Source organism: Carcharodon carcharias, chromosome 3 (genome assembly GCF_017639515.1).
Source record: "Carcharodon carcharias isolate sCarCar2 chromosome 3, sCarCar2.pri, whole genome shotgun sequence".
Lineage (NCBI taxonomy): Eukaryota > Metazoa > Chordata > Chondrichthyes > Lamniformes > Lamnidae > Carcharodon > Carcharodon carcharias.
The window spans coordinates 138435888-138456572 of NC_054469.1; the positions used below are offsets into that span (position 1 = coordinate 138435888).

Genomic DNA, 20685 nt, shown 5'->3' on the forward strand with positions numbered 1-20685 from the left:
ACTGTCCACTCTACTTTGCTCGTGACTTTGGAGGGAGGCTTTGAATGTTACACTCAGCTCTATAGTGCTGCTCCAGTTTCTCAGCAATGCCAGTGTTATGCCACGCTGGTGAGGGTGTAGGATTGGTCTGCTCACGGTGGGTGCCTCTGTACTCTAGGAGGACAGTGCGCAATGTGTGCTGTAGGTCTCAGGCAGGACTGCACTGTGAAATAGAGACCAGCATCGTGCAGACACTGAAGGAGGGTTGGGAATCAAGCTTTATGGGCAGAATTTTCCATGCCCGCTGGTGTCAGGCATCATGGAGGGTGTGTCAATATTGGCAGGAAGGCCAAAAATTGGTCTCACATCATTGCAAAACCAGTTTGCAATCGTCTGCTCTGCCGGTCAATGGTGGGATATGTTTCCTGCTGCACATCATTATAAGTCCAGCTCGCTGGAATCATCCTCACACGCTGGATCATCCGAGCAAGTCAGCATGCAGTGTTTCACAACTGAACATAAGTAACATGCACTTGGCAAGCTGCACTTCGCTTGGGACTTTGATGCTTGTTTACCTACCTTGCTTTGGGCAGCACCCCAAGTCATCAGTGCCAGGCTTCGCAGGCAGCACCACATCACTCTTAGGGGGACTCATGAGCAGGTCTATACTTACAAGACCAGCCGTGAGATGAGGGTGGCTTTTCAACAGCTGCAGAGCTATGACTTGCTTGGGGAAGGGAAGAGGCTGCAGAGCGGGGGATGTACTGGGGAAGAAGGGTGACCCAGGGTCTGTGTGGGGGCACATGTTGATCTGTGCAAGTGACCTCAAGAGGGCGAGATCTGAGGAGCCAGTCTTCAGAGGAGATGAGGCCAGATGGAAATGTGACAGTGTACGTGAGATAGTGAGTGGTGATGTCCCTTGAGCAAGAGGAATGTGATAAAAACAAAAAAACTGCGGATGCTGGAAATCCAAAACAAAAACAGAATTACCTGGAAAAACTCAGCAGGTCTGGCAGCATCGGCGGAGAAGAAAAGTGTTGACATTTCGAGTCCTCATGACCCTTCAACAGACCCTTCTGTCCCCACAATGGTAGGTTTCGTGGCAGGTGAGATTGGAAAACTGAGGTCCAAAGTCTGAATTCCACTGGCATGAAAACAAGAGGAATGTTAACCCTCAGCACTTTTCTGGTGGGCTGATGGTGGATCAGATTTCCAACTGATCCATGTCAGGAATCCCATTTGCATGCATTAGTATATCATGAACACTTACTAAATGTGCAAAATGTTGGAATCATGTTCTCTCCCAATTACGGGTCACACCAGCAGGAATTAGGCCAGTCTGAATCGCAACCAGATATCAGTGACGTGCAGCTGTCCACCTTCACCTCACTCATGACTTTGAGGAGAGCGGGGAAAAGGTAATGGGGGTGGGGCAAGGGGGGTTACTCAAAGCTCTCCTGGGGATGGCGCAGGTTCTCCACTGTGCACACAGCCTTGAGATGGGGAGCTGCAAGGTCCACATGGAGCAAGGGGACATCAACAATGCTGGGTTCAGGGGGCAGGGCTGGAATGTCAACCACAATAACTATGGGCTCCAGGGTTACTGGGAGAGGCTGGAGAATAATTGGAGGGAGGTCTACCTGCACATTGTGAGGTTCCAGGAAGATTGGAGGGACCAAAACACTGACAGGGGGAGGGTCAAAGCTGATCCTAAAGTAGAAATGTAGCACCATCTTAAAATCCTGAAGCTATTGCACAGTTTGAAATGGAAACCGAAAAGAATGTGCACGGGAAGGGTCTGAGTCAGTGTGGGAGTGTGTGCTGCCTAGCGCAGCTTCAAGAGGAGGCCCAGCTTGAGGTCCATGGTCCAGGGGAGCCCCAGCAAGAACCAGGGGGTGAAGAGGTTAGACCCATCCCATGAAGGCGACTCACGCAACCAAGGATCTACCAAAGATGAATTTCCTATCTGGAGATGAGTGAAAAACAATGCTACACACATCTGAGGTTGTCAAGAGATGGTGGATCATATTTACCACATTCTACAGGAAGATCCAATGCACCATGGACTGGGAGAACATCCCCTGCACTCAAGTTTCTTTGCTTGAGGATTTTTCCAGGTATCCACAGGGAACTTAGGCAGCATCTCGGTCCTCAACACATAAATGTACCAAGGAGATGACAGGTGCCCTCTACAGTAAGGGTTATTATGTGAAGTTCACATGTGATGAAGCTAACCAGGCTGCTGAATTTCTGGGGTTTGTAGCTATCTCAGACTTCTCCCAGACTTCCCTAGAGTACAGGCTGCGATCAATTGCACACACATGGCAGTGGCCCCTCGGGTGCCTAGTGGGGCTGCTCACGATGGGTGCCATTTTTCTCTGGGGGCACTGCACTCTGTGTGCCTCAGGTCTCTGGGAGAGCTGCACCCTACCAACAAAAGGCAGCATAGGGGCTAGGAGATTCGGGGGAGTGGGGAAGGATGGAAGGCAGAGGGATGATTGGGTATGGGGGAGCTATAGCCCAATATAGAAGAGTCTGTGCCACAGACACGGAGGGGGATGGGTGGGTTTCATATGGCACAAGTGGAAAGGGATGAACACAGACTCTAGAGTCAGAGGGGTTAGTTTAGTACAAGGGTTACTGGGGGAATGGGTTAAAGCTTGCACAACAACTTATGGAGGGGGAGAGGGAAATGGTGTTGTGGTCAGTCCTGAAGGAACAGGGGTGGGGGTGGGGGCACACTTAGTAACAGACAGACAGTCATTGACCCAGTACGGAGGCCAAAAAAGTTGAGTCTTGGGGCTCTGTGGACATCATAGTTGGGCTTAGATTAAAGGCAGTCCTGGGACTCTGTGGGCCATGCTATAAGGCTATGTATGGCACTCATGTTGTGGTTCTGACCAAGGGAGGGGCAAGACCTGTGTGCTCAATGAGGGTCAAGCACGGCTTGGTGTGCAGGGCATGGTCATAGTCTCAGTCGGTGGTCTTGGGGCTGGCTGGCTTGGCACTGGGCTGCAGATGGGATGATCATGGTCAGGGGAGACATTTGTAACCTGTAAATGGGGAAAAGGTGGGATATTCAAAGCTCTTGTTTGGAGGGGGAGAAGATCATCTCTAAGTGAGCATGCACACAACATCAAGGTGGGGAGGGGTGAGGTCCACATGGGGCATAGGAACATCCACCATGATGAGTTCAGGGTGGAGGGCAGGAATGTCCACCACAATAACTATGGGCTCCAGGGTTACTGGGGGAGGCTGGAGAGTTATCTGATGGAGGTCCAACTGCACATAGGGTTCTAAGATGATCGGAGGGACGTGAATGGTGACAGTGGGAGGGCCAAAGCTGGCCTGGAAGGAGAAGTGCAGCACCATCATCTTGAGACCCTAAATCAATGACACAGCTTAAAAATGAAATTGGAATCAAATCTCTATGGGAGGGGTCTGAGGCAGTGTGGGAGAAGCACACGGCTGGATTCAGGGGCCCTTTCAGGGGGCACCCTCATACTTAAGATTCTCAACATGGAGATTATAGAACTCATGAACACTATTGTGAGAACTGAGAGTTGGAACCACTAAGTAATGGTGCACTTTTATACAAGAAAGCAACAGTCAATGGGCTTACCTTAGAAGTAGTCTAATTGAACATTTAAACGTCATGAATGAAAGAAGGGAAGAGGCATCCAGCCATTTAGGGAACAAACTGCTGGATACCTGCAAGATGCTAAATCAAACCCTGTAAAGTACAATTCCCCAAATGACACAGTTAAGGGCCAAAGGGCATCTAGTCATTCCAAAATGTGCAAGGCAGACATAATCTCTAATCCAAATCAGGCATCGTCCAAGTGCCTTCAGTGAGGGTGACCATAGCATGGCTGGGCTCAAGCCTCTTCCATCCTCTATGGACTTGGGATTTCAGGGTGGCTTCTTAGGCACCTATAATCTGAGGGCGTGCCTCAGCTATAAGGCTGGAACAGGGAAAGGTGAGTAGCGCAGACACTGCACTAGATCTTGACAGTGGCTTTCTGGCTGAGTGGGAGGTCTACTATAGTCAATCAAACTAAATTTGCCTGTTAGATCAATTTGTCCACAAAAAAGGAGGATTTAATAATGGAGGCTGGCAGTGCTCCAATTGAGGGGAAGAGCCCAGTGCTGCCTAGCACAGCTTAAAGAGGAGCCTGGGTCTGAGGTGCACGGTCCCTCCCTAACACCTGCCAGCAGGGGAGCATAAAATTGTGCCCAGGTTGTGCATTTATCTGTAGCAGTCAACCTATATTAAAAAAAGTCTTTAAAATATTTGTTGCATTTGGAAGACAAAAATAGCAAAATGGGTAATTCCAAATAGAAGGAAAAACAGTAAAAACTGGGAAATAAGGGTACTGGTCTGAACTGGTCTTGTATACCTTAAAATGGAACGCCAGTTCAGACCAGTACTCTTATTTCCAACTTTTTACTGTTTTTTTACCCCCACAATTGTGAGTCAGGAGCCTGTTATAGAAAACATCTGATTTTTCCTTTCAGTTGTTTCCAACATGTGTTCCTAGCTCAATCCACTCCACAGAGCTGAAAAAAGGCAGAATAGGTGACCAATTTGTCCAGTACTTTTGTTTTGTGTTTAATTCTCAAGTCTCCCCAGTTCCATTCCCAGTCTGAGCTCTTTTCCTTGACCTCAAACTGCTCCAATGTAGCTCAGTGAGAGCTCCAGGAACAGGATCTTATATTTCTCCTACAGGCAACCTGCAGATCCCTGGATTGAGCATTTTTCTTCAGTCATTTCAGATTTTACCCACTTATGTTTTTGTTCAAGATCCATTTTCCTGCTTGATGGGGAAAGTTTCTGGTGTGAAGTAAAAAATTCTTGACAAACTGATTCTTTATAGCTTCTGTTGGCCACAATGTAGAAGCGGGCAGTCAGGAACCAAACAAAAGTGAACACCATTATTCAACAAGTGAGTTTAATCAGTTTAATCAAAGGTGAATGAAACTGAAATAGGTCAAATTTTGCACATCAACATTTCACCATGTTGCACAAGTCTGACTTGTGGAGTCAGTGACTGCCACATTCTGTGAAATCACATTCCTGACATAACTCTGATCTTTGACATTGATGAGCTTATATTGGTACGATGATTGGTAAAGTCACACTCATGGGGCAAGAATGTACACTCCCTTGCCAGCAGGTTGAAGGTGGGATCGCACAAAATCTAGTGGGTGCCATGCCTGCCACCTACCTGCCCACCCCAGCCCCCACCGCCATTAGTGGTGAACAGTCAGGTGGCCCACCTGCCCTTGAGCCCATTGAGTGGCCATCAATTGTCCACTTAAGGGCCTCATGTGGCTGCCATAGATATAATACCTGTGGATGGGGCAGGGCCACGCCTGTCAGGCAGCCTGGCAGCTTTAGCTACGCAGACTGGAGTCAGGCAAGGGGGGATCCTCATTTGTGGACCCCTGGGCCCATTATAGGCACCTTTCCCACAAGATCATCTCCCCCGTTTAACCCTCTCCCCGGCCTCTCGAACCCAGGCCTCCTACCCCTTCACACCCCTCAACCTGGGACTATGAAACTGCTGACCATTAAAAATGGGGTTTCCATCCGAAGCGAGACACCTCCTCACATTAAATGGCTGTGGGGCAGTTGTTGGGACTGTGGGTGGTCTCCATCTGCCTTTTTTAACTGCAGGAGGCAAGGACTACAGCACCCCATTAGACCCAAGCATGGTCTGTGTAAGCAAGAGTGAGTCATGCCCAACCCAAACATGATTAAATTACCCTTTTCCATTTAATATTTATTCCATACCTTTTCCACTGGGCAGCAGTCATAATTACCAGATTCAAGCTTACAACATGTTGATTGATCTGGGCAAGGACTTCCATCTGGGCACATCACTGCAGCAGAAGCCAAGGTTGCCAGCAGCAGAGCGATCATTAGTGGCCACATCTGAATGAAATAAAGACCACAAGGTATGAGGCATCCTCAGAGAATTTAACTTCTAGAGTTATATTGTTCATGGAATTTGGATGTTTCCAAAGTAAATAAGAATTAATTGTACAACATGCACATTTCAGATAATTTTGGGGTGTAGCTCATTTTGGCAATCTTCCCTTGAGAAGTTTTAAGTTAGAAAGAAAGACTTGCTACAAGTAAACATGCAAGAAATTTCTCTGCTAATTTGTTAATTCTCTCATTTTGGAAGATGTTAATTAGCGAGAAGAATTTACACAGTAGAAGTATTGTGCAGGGACATCTTTATACATGCAGACACATTTAGGATGTATGGTATAGTTACAGTTAGGAAGTGCATATTGTCATGAAGCTATTAATGTATATAATGTTATTGAAAATTATTTTTTAAAATGGAGTTTTAGTCTGTGGGTGTGTCTGTGTATGGCTTAACTGGATTAAAGCCAGCTAGTCTGGGTGCTTTGATTGAGACTAGTTTTGAGATGTAGGGCAGAATTTTGCAGTTGGCGAGCAGGGGGGCGGGGCCCGCTCGCCGACATGTAAAATGACGTGGGATGATGTTGGGCAGAACCCCTGACATCATCCCGGTCCATTTAAATTTTCAGGAAGGCGGGCCCGCAGCAAAATCAGCTGGGGGCCCACCGACCTGTCAATGACCAATTGAGGCCATTGACAGGGTCATTTAAACAATAAAAGGACCAGCCCATCCAACTTTAAGTTGGCGGGCAGGCCAGGAGCCCTGGCTGCTAATAGATAAAACATGAAACCTCATCCACCGGTGGGATGAGGTTTCATGTTAGGTCTTAAAAAGTTTAATAAAGTTATAATGTAAATTATGAACATGTCCCATCTCATGTGACATTGTCACATGAGGGAGACATGTTAGGGAATTTTTTATGCTATTTTTCATATTTTTAAAAGTGTAAGTGATCTCCCTGAGGCTGCACTTAGCCTCAGGGAGATGTGTGCTCTTTCTTGCACATGCGCAAAAAAGCACACTCTCACTTTTAGGGAATTCCCCCGCCCGCACAGGAAGTGCAAAGTGCTTCCCACCGGAAGTCACACTGGACGGGCCTTAATTAGCCCGCCCACATAAAATGGTGGCGGGGCCCGCTTCTCTGGCAGAGATCAGCTCTCGGCCCGCTGGAGATTTGTCGGGACCACCCGCCCGCCAGGTAGAAAATTCTGCCCGTAAGAGAGGTATGGTACATTTGCATTTTGTTGAATAGGGCATTCATGAAGGCGAGTGAAATCTGGCACCTAGCAAGCAGACACCAATCAATGTTTATATTATTAATAAAATTGGTACAATGACAGGGGTTTTGTTCTTAGAAGAGGTGGAGTTCAAAGGGGCTGGGGATACAATGAAAATTTACATTCAATAAGATGTGCTGGATATAACAGACAGCAGTTTTGTGTGTGCAGGGCAGAGGCAATGTAACATCAAAGCCTTGTAAGCCTACCACTGTGTCTGCAAGGAATCAAAGTGAAATGAAACTCATTTTGAATTTGCAAGGTTAAAATGCTTTGCCTGGTGTCTGCTTAAAATTCTATGGGTTGCTGTTGCTTTAGCGGAGATTAGTCTGGGAATTTGTTAAAAGTTATGCTTGTAGTAACTTGTAGCAATATGTATGTGTTTAACGTGTTCTAACTTAATAAAATGTTTCATTTAGTTTAATATAAAACCTTTTGAGAACTGGTGGTTTGATTCCTGAATTTAGAGCTGCATCTCAAACATACCACTTAAAAATATAGGTTATGACAGTCATTTAAAGTTTTCCTCAGGGACTTTTAAATAACTCAGCTTTACCAAACTGCTGTCTCATAAACAATATAAAATGTGTGTGCGCAGTAATAATTCTTAAAGGGACATTACATAGGAATGTGTACCTTCAATTTGTTGCACCGTCAGGCCTGAATATCAATAATATCACAGTTTATCATCAAGTCAAACCTATGCTTAAAGGTAGTATGTTGAAGTTGAGTATCAGCATGGATGCATATAGCTGTTTATGTAATTTCTCTTGGTAACTTCTCCTAAAGTTCTAGCAAATGACTGGAAAAACACCAGAGAATCTGAGGTCTTTGTCTACTTCCGCTTGCTGCAGAATTGAAGAACAGAATCTAGCCACTGCTGGTGTCTGCAAGCAAATCCATACAGTGCAGAGCCTTGCATCACTATCAGCATATCTTAACAACACAGAACGTAAAAAGCAACATTGAAAAGGAAGCAAAGGATGAGTCACACAGCTTGGTTAAGGAACAACCAAGAATTTGCTGACCAGAAATCCCTGCCTGAGACTTCAAATCTTAAGAACTGCAATAAAGTTTCTTTAAATGCAGATTGCTGGCTTAACACTAATGTCTTATGTCCATGCAAGACCTAAGGAGCACAGAGCTGACTGCCTTGGAGCACATACAAACTCCATTGAAGGCTTCAGACTACCCAAAAGCATTGCCATAGTAGTCAGCTAGCTCTCAAGTTGAAAGCACATTTGAGCCATCAAACATCCCTGAACAAGCGCTGGTAAATATCCTTGGAAGCAGCAGTACCAGGAGGGCTGATACAGATGCAAGGCATGCCACCAGGAGATCTCTCAGTGAGGTCTCTTAGGCAATCAACTATTTTAACTCACACTTAATGCAGTGCTTCATCAGTATGTATTTTTTTGTTTCATCTCTGCATGAACCATTACCATAACACTGTTTAACCTAATTGATATCTGGCAACAGCAGTTCAATGGGTGAGAGACTTAATATTACTCATGGGTCTTCCACTGTGCGTCAAATTCTTTTGGCTGATTCTAAGGATGGGAGGTGGAGGCAAGCATGTTTACATCTTAGGAATTTAAGATATAACTACCCTAACCCTACCTGCCACGTAGATTAGCTAAGGAGATCTACTTCAACATGTTTGGGGACATTGGCATGAGAGTCATTTTGAACTTCTCAATCATCCTCTTAAGTTATGGCAGATGATTGGGTGATCATCCCCATTAATACACAAATAAAATGGTTGCAGCCTCCTGGAACCAAACCATGAAGACATTGAGGACTGAGTGACTGCTGTCTTGAATTTATTTTTAAAAATCTACTAGTCCCTTCCAAACAACTCAGTTCAATCCAACAACTCACATTTGCATTGAGCGGGTAATAGATGCATTGCTTGCTTGGATCTTCAACCTGTAGAAGGCTGTACATTTTTCAATAGAATTGGCAAATGTTGTATGCAGAGGGCAGAGAGATCAGAATGTGGCAGGAAGGATAAAATGTGGCAGTCCATAAACAACCCAATATAAGACATTAAACAGAATCTACAGGCAAATGATTCATACCCTTATCCCCATTTGATAGGTGCAGATATGGACCAGTTTGATGAATGAAGTTAGTGCTCTGTATTTGGAAGAGTTTAAATTAGTTGCCCTTACATTAAAATGTCAGCATTTATGCCCTAATGTACAGCACTCCCAGCAACACCATACAATGATTGCATCAACAGCTCCAGTGTGTATTTTGTGCTATTCTTTTGCTTTTTGAGTGCAGGTATTAATACATTTCATATGAATGGATCAATACCTCAACTCAAATGAGATATAACTTGAGTTTATATATAGGCCTTCATGACCAGATGGCAGGAATAGGTTTACAATGAATAAAATACTTTTGGACTGCAGTCACTATTGCAATGTAGGAAACACAGCAGCCAACTCATATATAGCAAAGTACAACAACAATGAGATAATTACCAGATAACCTGTTATTTAGTGGTATTGGTTAAAGGATGCTGGGACACTGGGAGAGCTCTACTCTCATCTTCAAAATATGCCACGGAATCTTTTACATCCACCTGAGAGGGTGGATGGGGCGTCTTTTCACATAACATCTGGAAGGTGGTGGCCACTATTTTAAGTGCCTTCACATAGCAGAAACTGAGAAAAGGGGCAGCTAAAATAACTGGAGTGACTTAACCTTCCGATCCTGCTTCTTGCCTGGCATCCCTTCCAATAGTGTAGCATTCAAAATACTGCACAGAAATATAAACCCAGGGCAGAATTTTTCCCCCGTCGGGGGGGAAGTTCAGGAGCCTCCAATCGGTGCCCCCATTCGGGGGCCTGCCTCGTTTTACGTGGGCAGGCCAATTAAAGCCCAGCCAGCGTGACGTCCAGTGCAGGCGGGAGGGGGATTGCCTCAGCCTGGAGAGCGCTCTTTCACGCATGCATGCGAAAGAGCGCATTCATCTCCTTGAGGCTAAGTGCTGCTTCAGGGAGATCGCTGCCAAATTTAAAAATGGTAAATGTAGAGAAATAAAATTTCCCTGACATGTCCCCTCATGTGACACTGTCACATGAGTTGGGACATGTCCATCACTTTTAATTAAACTTTTATTACATTTTTAAAAACCTACATGAAACCTCATCCCACCCATGGATGAGATTTCATGCTTTTTCTGAAGCCCGCCAGGACTCCTGGCCTGCCCGCCAACCTTAAGGTTAGGTAACTAGTTGAATTAGTTTTTAAATGGCCTCAATTAGGCCATTGACAGGTCAGTGGGTGCACAGCTGATTTGGCTGCACCCCCACCGACCTGAAAATTGAAATGACATGGAGTTCCACCTGGCGTCATCCTGCGTCATTTTACACGTCGGCAAGTGGGTCTCGTCCCCTGCTCACCGACCTCAATATCCTGGCCCTAGGTTATATGCTGAAATCTCTGCAATAGATTGACTCATGAGTTGAGAGCACTACCGCTGACCCAAGAATGAGATCTGACAAATGAAGGACAGAGAAATGCCATATGAATGTTGTTAGCATTCATCGGCTAATATCAACAACAGCATTTTTTTTTCGATTATGGGATGTGGGTGTGGCTGGCTAGGCTAACATTTATTGCCCATCCCTAATTGACCTTGTTCAGAGACAGGAAAAAAAATGCTAGAACTTCTATTTAGGATCACTGTTTAATTGTTCTGAAATAAAACACACAAGCACTGTTTTCATTTCAAACATCCAACTTTCAAAATTTTACTTTTCACCAATTTAATATAAAACCATTATCTTTTTACCTGGTGTAGAACTAACAGTATAAAATTGGTGCAATTTACTAAATAACTGTATATAACTTCAGCATTTCAATTTTCATTTCATGTGAGCTGATTCTCAGCATATTATCTACTTAAATTTGCAGAACTCTTGCAGTCAAACTGAAATTCAAAAAAACATGTGTTACTTACTGTGTTAGCCAATCTTTGCTGAGACACCAGACCGAAAAACACTCTTATAAAGTGTTCCTTTGGTTGCGATGGCAAAATGTGAGTGATTGATTTAGGAAGTGGCATTGTTAGCCAATAGGATTTAAAGTTAACTCATATCCAGGGGAAGCATAATAGGACTCCGCCTGTATCAAGCAAGCTGAATCAAAGTGCAAGAAACACCGGAAAACACCTTAAACCAGGCTATGCTTTTCCAGACAGAGATCTATGCCTGAAGTGTACAGCTGCATTACGAAAAACATGTTGATTCTCAAGGTCCTCAGTGAAACAAAGATGCTTTATATACAGCCAGACAATGCAACCTCATTCTCAAACCGACAGATTTTCTTTATATTGAGCAAACTTCGTAAATAAAGGATCAGACAGGAAGTTTGCAAGGGTCTCAGATCTTACAGGTGGAGATCAAAACCAATCCCCCTGAAAAAAAAGACTTGAGATAAAGGTAGCAAAATAAGCTACGCTTAATACCTTGGATTGTAAGTATAAACTGTTTTATGGGCTTGTTTGGATATCTTAATCATTTTTTTTTATTTTTAACTGGGTTTGAGAATTGAAGTCGGCATTCATAGAGGAATTTTTATAGTTTGTATTTACACTTTGTAGTATTCAAACCAATATTTCAATGCAATCTAAGATATATGTACTTAAAATAAATAATTATAGTACTTATTAAACAGGTTGTAGTCTCATTCTGTAAAACTCATGAACTCTAAACATAAATATTCTAGAATTCTTAATTATAAGATTCTAAGTTCTGATTGAGGTGTGCTTTAAGAAATTCAAGTCTGTTATAAATATACAGTGTATGTTTCTTAGGAACTCCTGGGAGAAAGATTAATTATCTTAGGACCAATTGCTATTTAGTTTGGTGATTAAGCTTTTATGATATTTTAGAATTTCTCTTAATTAAAGTTTTAATCTAGCAATAAGTTCAAAAGGGAGATTTACCCTTGCTGGGGTAGGGTGGGTGGGGTGGTGGTAAAGATAACAGAACTCAAACAGTTATGCATAGGAGTGTTCACAAATGCAGGGCAGTGTTGCAGCTCAACCAATGATGGCTTTACTGTGTTTTTATGTAATAGCACCTTGTTAAGATCACAATTAATTACTTTGTAACTATACATATCTGGTGCAAGGAATATTTTTGTACACTTTTTGTCAATTAGGATGTTAACAGAAAGCATGAGGTTCTTACATTTGGCATTGGAGACTGCAGCTAGAAGTCCATCTCTCATTGATGCCATGAGGAGCTAGGATATACCCGCATGCCTGGCAGTGAAAAGCTGGTTTCTTATCCAGGCCTTCAGAGAAGATAGTAGTATACCAAGTGTTGCAAACTGAGAGACTCCTTTCAGCATTCCTTGTCCATCAATAGTTGTTTTTGAGGAAGAGTCAGTGATCAGACTTAATGAACAAACCCAGTTTATCTTGTGCACAACAAACATGTGTGCTGTGTTGAAGGCAGTCATCCACATGTGATTGTTATACAGAAACTAAAGTGGATTCCCCGAATGTCAAGATGCTATGTACGCTCCAGGGAAGCATGCTTGTGTGGTATCTCTCCTACAACTGAAGCCTGTCTTTTAGATAGTAGAGGCCACAGGTTCACAGGGAGCTTAGGTGTTTTGCAGCACTGCATGTTGTAGATGTTGCACACTGCTCACACTGGGTGCTGGTGGTGGATGGATAATGTGGAAAGTAGTTGAAAGGGTGACGAGCACATGTATGGCATCGCCCTACACAATGTGTAGTCACTTCAGTTCTGTTGGCCCATATAATCACATCTTCGGGTTGTGTGTCTTATGTCATACTTCCTACTCATCTTCTTGGCACAGTGGGCATGGTCTGACTAGGGATAAGATGAAGTTTTCTCCGTGTCTTTGACAGCCTCTAACATAAATATGCGTGGTCCAGATTGTGAAGTACTTCTCAAGATGTATCTGTGGATGACATTGAGGCCATGGGTTATGATCTTCATGATTTCTGCCATGTTGATGGCACTGAATTTGAGTGTGTGCTGTTGGTTTTCTCTCTTGTTGGGGATGGGCATCTCCCTGAAGATGTGTGGCTTCCATGTTAAAGATCAATTATGTGGAAGCTGCTCACTGGGGACTGGGTGATGAATGAGTTACATATACTATTCACCTAAGAGCATCTACTCTATATTAAGAAGCTTCTGGTGATTACCCCCCTCTGTAAGGAATCAGCCATGGATATATGGACCTGCCCTCAGGTGGGCTCCTATTGCTGCCCTCCTCCTCCATGTCTTTGCCATTGCCTTGGACAGGGGCCTCCTCTCCACCATTTCCATCTTCCTCATTATCTTCCTCCTCAGTGGAGGGGATAACTGTAGGATCAGCTCTGTCCCCTTAGTTTGTAGGCCCATCCGCTGAGCCATATTTTATAACATGCAGCACACCATGACTATTCTGAAGACCCTTGCAGAGGAGTACTGCAGTGATCCTCCAGAGTGGTCAAGGCATCGGAAGTGCATCTTCAAAACATCAATGGCCTGTTCAATGGTGTTGCAGTTCTGCTTTTGGCTGCTATTGTGCTACCTTTTGGGCTCTGCCTGTGGCCACCTAAAAGGGGTCATCAGCCACCCCCTTAAGGGATAACCTTTGTCTTCTAGAAGCCAACCATGGACCTGTGGTGGGGTTCCAGAAAAGCTGTGGCAGCTGCAAAATCCAGAGTATAATTGTGTCAGAGTATCATGCACATCCATGCAGGAACATCTTGTTGTGGTCAAACACCAAATGGACATTCAGTTAGTGGAATGATTTTCTATTAATAAAGACATTTGGCTGATGAGCAGTAGCCCTTATGGTGACATGTGTGCAGTCCACAGCTCCCTAGGCAGAATTTTTCGCTTGGCATGCGACCAACATGTGCGAGCATAAAATAGCGCGATGACATCAGGTGAGCCTCCTGACATCATTGCGCACTCGCGCAATATTTTGGTCAATGGGCATGTGCTAAACTCAGAAACGTGCCCACCAACAATTAAGAGGGCTATTAAGCTCATTAATGGTGCAATTAACTGGGACTTTTTGCTGCCAGTCCAACAGGCGGGCGGGCGAATCGACCAGGCGGCCATTGCATTCTTCAGGAAACCTCATCTAAGGGCAGGATGAGATTTCCAATATTAATTTTAAAAATATATGGAAATGTTTGCACAGAATTTTCATCATCCATACATTCCGATTCTGATGCGTGGGCACTTTTTCCCAGTTTTTAAAATCTTTAGGCAGAATTTTTCATCCTGCGGGTGGGCGTGAGCCCGAACCAATTGCTGGCAAAATGGTGTGCAATGATGTTGGCCGAGCATGCCGATGTCATCGTGCACTCGGGCTGTATTTCACACGGGCAAAACAGGCAGGCAGGCAGCTGACATTTTCACAAACCTCATCCAAGGGCAGGATAAAAAGAGTCAGCAGCATTGTCAGTGTGAGTTGTGATGAGTCTTGGAGATAGTTTGCTGCTGGTTGCTTCTTGGTACTCGGCAGCCTCGTCTCTGTTTGGGGCTTCATTCTTAGCATTTCCAGGTTTCATTACAGGACTTATTGGTGCCTGCAAGACCCTCGGAGGATTCAGACCGTGTGGACCCTTCCAGGTATCAGACAGCCTTCCCTTACCCTGGTAATAGGGATTGTGGTCTCTGCTGATGGCACCTCCTCTGAGGAGGAAGAGTGGGGCAGATGGGAGAGGAGGCCAGGTGTCCCAATGCAGCTTCCAGGGAAGGGACCTGTGGGAGGAGAGGCGCTGGCACAAGGGACGCAGGGCCAGCAGGTAATCCAAGATGGAGGGGGCCACAGAAGATGCCACTATCCTGCTGCCAGGGTTTACAGGCGGTGATGCAGCTACCTCAATATATCTGAGATGCAATGCCAAAGGAGTCTCTGCCTCTCAAGGGAGACCGTCACCTCCATGCCAGGTGATTGGGCCTCAGATCAGCTCCGACTGTGTGGGTGGACACCCAATGCCAGTGGCTCTGAAGGTTACAGTGGCCCTCAACTTTTATGCCTCTGGCTCTTTAAAGGGGTCAGCGGGGAATCTGTGTGGAGTCTCTCAATCAGCTGTCCACAGCTGCATCAGGCTGGTGACAGAAGCTCTGTTCAGGCGGGTACTGACCTTTATTCTTTACCATATCGTCGAGGCCAGCCAGACTGAGTGAGCCAGTGGCTTTGCAGCAATTGCTGAGTTCCCCCACATCCAGGGTGCCATCGCCTGCATACATGTGGCCATCAAGGTGTCAGTGGGTCAGCCGGGTGCCTTTGTCAACAGTAAGAGATTCCACTCCATGAATGTGCAGATAGTGTGTGACCACAGGATGCTGATTCTGCAAATCTGTGCAAAGTGCCCAGGCAGCTCTCATGACGCTTACATCCTGAGACACTCCCAGGTGCCGGGGTTCTTCAGTGCTTCAGCCCGGCTGGATGGATGGCTGCTGGGTGACAAGAGCTATCCTTTGAAAAGGTGGTTAGTGACATCTCTCCGCCATCCAAGAACAGAGGCAGATCAGTGTTACAATACGAATCATGCATCCACAAGGGCGGTGGTAGTGAGGACTATAAGCCTCCTCAAGATGCACTTCCGATGCCTGGGAGCACTACATTACCCCCAAGGTGTCACTGATAGTGGTTGCATGCTGCACTCTCCACAATCTGACACTGGCAAGGAGGCAGCCAATGGAGGAAGAGGATCTTGATGCAGCTGCACAGGCCACAGATGATGAGTCCAGTAGTGAGTCCGAAGAGGAGCCCGGTGAGGAGAATACTGAGGGTATGGAGCCAGAACTCGGTAACCTGCAGGGAGGCTGAGACACCAGGGAAGCCTTGATCCAATGCTCCTTCAGTTAAGTTACCAAAGATCTGCTTCCACCTCATGTCAGGGCTGCCTCCTCCATCCAGGATGTCTGAAATGACCCTTTCATTTGTGCATAAAGAACACTCAATGCCTGTGCAACAAAGTTCAGAGGCACCTACGTCCAGCATTACGTTCTGACGCCCCCACACCAATGAAATAAAAAGGTGAAGCATACTCAGGCCATGGGGACAAAAACATAATTTATGTCATTCTGACAGTTCAATAATCTTAACAGAAACATTTCTGGTATTCAACATCGGACCAGTATACACAAAATTGACAAAAAGAACATAAAAACACCCATGACTTGTCCCTCTTGTGCTCATGGTGCTTTTAACTTACACATGTGAGTGCTACATCTAACTGCTCCCCCTCGCTGGCTCCGGCATTGGAGACAGCCTGCTGTCTCGTTGGTCTTGATGGCCTTGACAGTCATCCTCTGGCCAGTGGAGCCCGTGCTGGCCCCGCCTGGGAGGGAACGGCCAGTGCTAGCGCTGGAATCTTCCCTGTCACCACAGCCTCATCAGATGCCACGGTTACTGGCGGAGGGGCAGAGGAGCTGCTGCCATCATCTGGAGCGCCATGAGAGGAACCCACAGAGACAACAGGCAGATCATGCGCCAACATAAGGTCGCTCTGGATCTCCCTGCTCACCATTGATGAATGGGCACCAAGCTGGGATACCGGTGCCTCATTCATCTCCCACACTGGTACTGGCCACCTGAGGTCAGTGCCAGTGTGAGGGCTTGCAGGTCCAAACGTAACCCCAGGAACCCCTGATTCTGTCTCTGGAACAGCCTCTCCATGACAGTCACCACTCTCTCAATGGAGGAGGCAGTGCGCTCGAGCATTATGGTCAATGCAGTGCTCACACTCCGCATGGACTCCTCCACAAAGAGACCATGGCACACAGACCCTCATGGATCTCCGCCAGATCCTCCTGCATATCGTGCTAGACATCTAGCATCTGCTAGATGGACAACTCCTGAGGTGGAATGCACAAACTTGCATCTTTGATGGGTTTGCGCGAAGGTGGTTTTCTTCATAGTAGGATATTAGTCCCTCCAAGGCCTCAGAAAGTGTTTTCTCCACGGTGTTAAAATCAGTGGTTGGGCAGTGACACATAGGTCATCAGCATATATAAAACTGCGTGTGACACCGTCTATAGGTTGGTCATTCATGTAGATGTTGTACAGCAGCAGTGCAAGCACGCTTCCCTGAGGAAGACCATTCTTCTGAATATGCCACCTGCTGCGCTTCCCACCTAGTTCAACATAGAACCGGCGATTCTGAAGCATGCTTTCTAACAGTTCTGCTAAGTGAATCTACACAAGATAAAGGCAGGTGTCTCAGTCCAGGGCCTCTACCCTGTGCTCTGTGCAGCCTTCAGACCACAGTGATGGTCCAGCCTCACACTCCCTGGAAACATTACTGATGCCTGCACCTCGGTGGTGCTGGTCATTGCTGCCAGAATGTAGTGGGCAGGCTCCACAGAGTTCTCTCATTCTCTGTCTGTGCTGTCAGCACCTTTTAAGGTGGACGCCCCCCCCACCATTCCACCATCTCTTCAGCATCTGTGACCACGGATACTGTGCTCCAGCTCCTGAAGGGCTCAGGTACTGAAGGCAAGGATCAGATGCTTTGAAAGTTTCATGGCTGCGTCTCTATGATATGACCCGGATCACGGAGCACAAGCGAGCTGCCCTCGGCCAGACAGGAGTCAGACATTCTCAGAGGCTATATGAAGATCTATGGAGTGTCCTCACTGCATGTGGTCATCACCTTCCTGGAATCGAGTGACTATTAGGGCCTCCACTGCATCTCCATGACAGGAGCGTTCTCACAGAGGGTATGTGCACTGCCATAAATCAGACTGGATTCAAACATTTACAGACGCAATGTGAGGATCTATGGGGTCTCCTCACGGCATGTTGTCATCATCCTCCACAAATCTAGCAGCTATGAGAGCGTCCTGAATGCACCTGCCTCGTCTAGCTAGTGCGGGGGCTTTATCATCATCATCGTCTCCTTCAAGGACCTCCTCATCCTCATCCCCATCGGCGTCCTCCTCATCGGAGGAGACCTCCAGCTCCTCCGTCTCCTCCTCAGCCAGATTCTTTCCCCGTTGCCGCGCCAGGTTGTAAAGGGTGCAGCAGACAAAGATGATGCGTGACACTCTCTGTGGACTTTATTGTAGGGCTCCACCAGATCGGTCCAGGCACTTTGTGGGCAGAGGCTTGTGATATCCCACAGAAGTCACCTGTGGAGCCCTGAAAGGAGCCATGGCATAGAAATTGAGCACCACAGTCACTTTCAAAGCCACTGGCAGTGAATGCCCCCATGTCCCCATGACATCAGATCCTGCAGTAGGTGACAGATGTGACCGACCAGTTTCCTAGACATGCACAGTCTTCAGAGACACTGGTTCTCGGTCATCGGCAGGAATGAAAGGAGGCGTCTATAGACTCTGGGAATCACTAGGCATTGACTTGTGACGGCTCGCTGTGGCTCTTCTGTGGCATGTGGGAAAGCCCAAGCTGCCCCTTCTCCCTGAGGGTGCTGCTCCTCCATCTGCGCAGCCAGGAGCCTCCATCGCTCTCTCCCCCATCGAGAAAGCATATAAGCCATGAGGCATATAGCTAGTTCACCAGGCTCCATGATCCTGATGTGCTCCTCCTGCAGGATGAAAGAGAGAGACATGTGGGTCAGCCTGGATGTACTAAGAACCTGTCCTGGTTAAGTGTGAAGGTCCCTTAACACATCCAGGAGAGTGCTAGCCACCACTTGGATGGCCAGAGTTTAGTGCGCTGCTTGGCTGCTCGAAACCCCTCCCACCTCCACCCTACTCCATCCAACTCATTGGTGACAGCTTTGCCCACTGGACTGCTTGCTGTGCTCTCAGCTCAGGCACAGGCATTCTCCTAACCCACACTGTAAGGCTGCACTGTTAGGTTGAACCATGTGGGAGGCTGGTCCAAACTGAGATGCTGATATTGCAAGGGTCTGTGAGCATCTCCAGCAGTGACTGCTCCATGACCAGCTTTAGCGGGGAGATTGTACAATGTGTGCAGTTGTCCAACTGTTCTGCAGTCCACTAAGCCACTCTTAATTTGCAGCCTGTGCCTGAGGGGTGAAAAGCTCTGGAACACTTGGTGGCACTTTCATGCCTTTGCGTTGCTTGAGTGGGCAGATGAGCTAGAAGCCTGACTCCAAACATATCAATGTGGCTGTGCCTGAATTCCTCAGTTGCAGGGGAAAGGTCGCTTTGTACAGGTTTCCCTAATGCATGGCCACTTCCTTCACCCACCCTACCCACCAGCAACCCCCCCCCACCCCACTGGTGCTTGTGCACTACATTCAACATAGGGCAGCCCTAGCACCATACTCCCAACAAGTCACCTCAACCGCAGTGCTGCCCTTGTGCCCCCGCCCCCTCTCAACATGCCTCAAGCTTGAAGTCCAATAGGCGATCCTGGTGAGCCCTGCGCAACCTCACTGTGTACTCATCTCCCAGTTCCCCTCAATATGCAGCCCGCCACGTGCATGCCTTTTAAGTGCTGTTGTGAAACAAGTCGGCGTGCTTTCCCACTGACATGGGTGGACGATCCGCGATGGGTACAATTCCGGCAGCCAGTACTAATAATGCTATGCAGATGTATTACAATGAGGTTTTCAATGTCCGATAGTGGGAAATATGGCCGCCATCGGCGGGCTGAGTGGACGATCGCAAACTGGTTTCATGCCGTCGTGACACTGATCACGCCATATTGTCCGCTCACACCACTGAGCATGCCTGACGCTGCCGGACACAGAACATCCCGGCCAATGTTTATGAAACGACAAACCCAGCAACCGCACAAATTCATTTAAATGGACAGAAGATCATGGGCGGGCCTGCAAACTCCTCAGCAAAGCTCCCCGAGTGTGCTGTCTCTGAACTTAGAGAATCAAATCCCAGGTCAGCTCTTTTCGCTATTCACTGAAGCCTTTATTTTGCTGAAATCTTGCCAGATACTAGTATAGTACTGATTGCAGTTAACAAGTTTCAAAAGATGAGAACCCATTTGGCTGTTGCAATAGTTGCATGTGAACTGGCTGATGTGGAACAATCTGCAAGAGAGGAACAATGTTTCAATCATGAGCTGACTTTGCATCACCTCAAGCAATTAAAAAGGGACAATTAAATTAATTCTTTACTATTTTTGGATGGTTTGAAGGCTTCCCTGTGGGAGTACCATGAAGGCCATTGGGATAGGGGAAAACTACATTTTGCTGATGAATGAATTCAAAAATTTTTATGATCTGTTCATTTTTTCTCTCTGATTTATTACTTGTCCTTAAAAATGGAGGGCTGCATTGCTTTTAAGATAGATTTATCTCAATGCTTCGTAAGAAATTTAAGATTTTAGAAATTTTGAGGACTTTACACCAATGAGATGGGCCAATCTTTCCTCATGATATACTCATTGGCTTGGTATATACGTTTGCAGAAAGTGCTGTAAAAGTTCAGCAGGTCTGGCAGCATCTGCGAAAAGAGAAGTGGAGATAAAGTTTCGAGTCCAATATCACGCTTCTTCAAAACTAGTTCCAAAGAAGAGTCATGTTTAGC

At 46.3% G+C, this 20685-nt stretch overlaps 1 protein-coding gene across 7 annotated transcripts in view; it reads right to left on the reverse strand.

The window, feature by feature from the left end:
- The window catches only part of fam133b (family with sequence similarity 133 member B), a 106993-nt gene that overhangs the window by 13101 nt on the left and 73207 nt on the right, over positions 1-20685 (reverse strand). For 5 of the 7 annotated variants that reach the window (XR_005942623.1, XM_041184265.1, XM_041184264.1 and 2 more), the window contains one exon: positions 5777-5917. Coding sequence is in view for 6 of the 7 variants with exons in the window: in XM_041184265.1 (XP_041040199.1) it covers positions 5777-5917 (141 nt within the window). In the remaining variant the exon portion in view is untranslated. Of the gene's footprint in view, positions 1-5776; positions 5918-19746; positions 20187-20685 lie in introns of those variants that run through there. The other 2 variants (XM_041184268.1, XM_041184270.1) reach the window with 2 other exon arrangements.